General features: G+C 50.9%; 1 protein-coding gene across 1 annotated transcript in view; it reads left to right on the top strand.

Moving 5' to 3' along the window:
* ITGA1 (integrin, alpha 1) overlaps positions 1 to 711 on the top strand; it is a 63,442-nt gene that overhangs the window by 53,556 nt on the left and 9,175 nt on the right. The window contains exon 19 of the mRNA XM_014542274.1: positions 94 to 198. Coding sequence (XP_014397760.1) covers positions 94 to 198 — 105 coding nt within the window. The remainder of the gene's footprint in view (positions 1 to 93; positions 199 to 711) is intronic.

Raw genomic sequence — 711 nt, 5'->3', positions numbered from 1 at the left:
GTCCGTGTGCACTGAAATCGTCTGCCGCAGACAACTGTCACCTCCGTCTTCCAATGCCGTGAGCACTGATGCTCACCTCTGCCCTTCCCACAGGACTGCGGCACCTGCAGACTCGCCACCATCACCTGCAGCCTGGCTCCCGCTGACGTGAGCCAGGTCAACGTGTCGCTGGTCCTGTGGAAGCCCACGTTCATAAAGGTGAGTGGCCGCGTCGCTCGTGAAGTGGTCGTGCTGACAGACGTCCGGGCCTTCCTTAGCGTGTGCAGAGCGGAGGCTTCGTGGAAAGACCACCAGATGGGCGTTTGCAAGGATGTGGTCTGAGCCCAGCTCTGCTAACCAGCCACCGGGCCTCGCTTTCCTTGTCTCACCTTCAAGGCCCCTCCCGGTGTCTGCGTTTCCCAGTCTCCTCATCCTCGTCCTTTGCCTCTCAGAAGATAAAGGCCTTGTAACACCATTTCGTAATAGTGTAGAACTCAGCTCAGAGTCAAAGGCTTATAGAGAGACAGTGCTTGACATGTTAACAGAGACTAGTGCTAACATGTATGACGCATTGACTGTGTTAAATCAGACCATCTCTCTGTCTATAGCGATAGCTAAATAAATAGGTACACACATTTATTATCACATATATATATTTGAAGAACTTTTTAAAAATCTTTATTGTTGAAAATATTACATATTTTCTCCCCCACCCCCATTGGCCTCCTCTAG

The sequence above is a fragment of the Myotis brandtii genome, unplaced genomic scaffold, assembly GCF_000412655.1.
Source record: "Myotis brandtii unplaced genomic scaffold, ASM41265v1 scaffold295, whole genome shotgun sequence".
NCBI lineage: Eukaryota > Metazoa > Chordata > Mammalia > Chiroptera > Vespertilionidae > Myotis > Myotis brandtii.
This window is presented reverse-complemented; position numbering and strand designations above follow the sequence as displayed.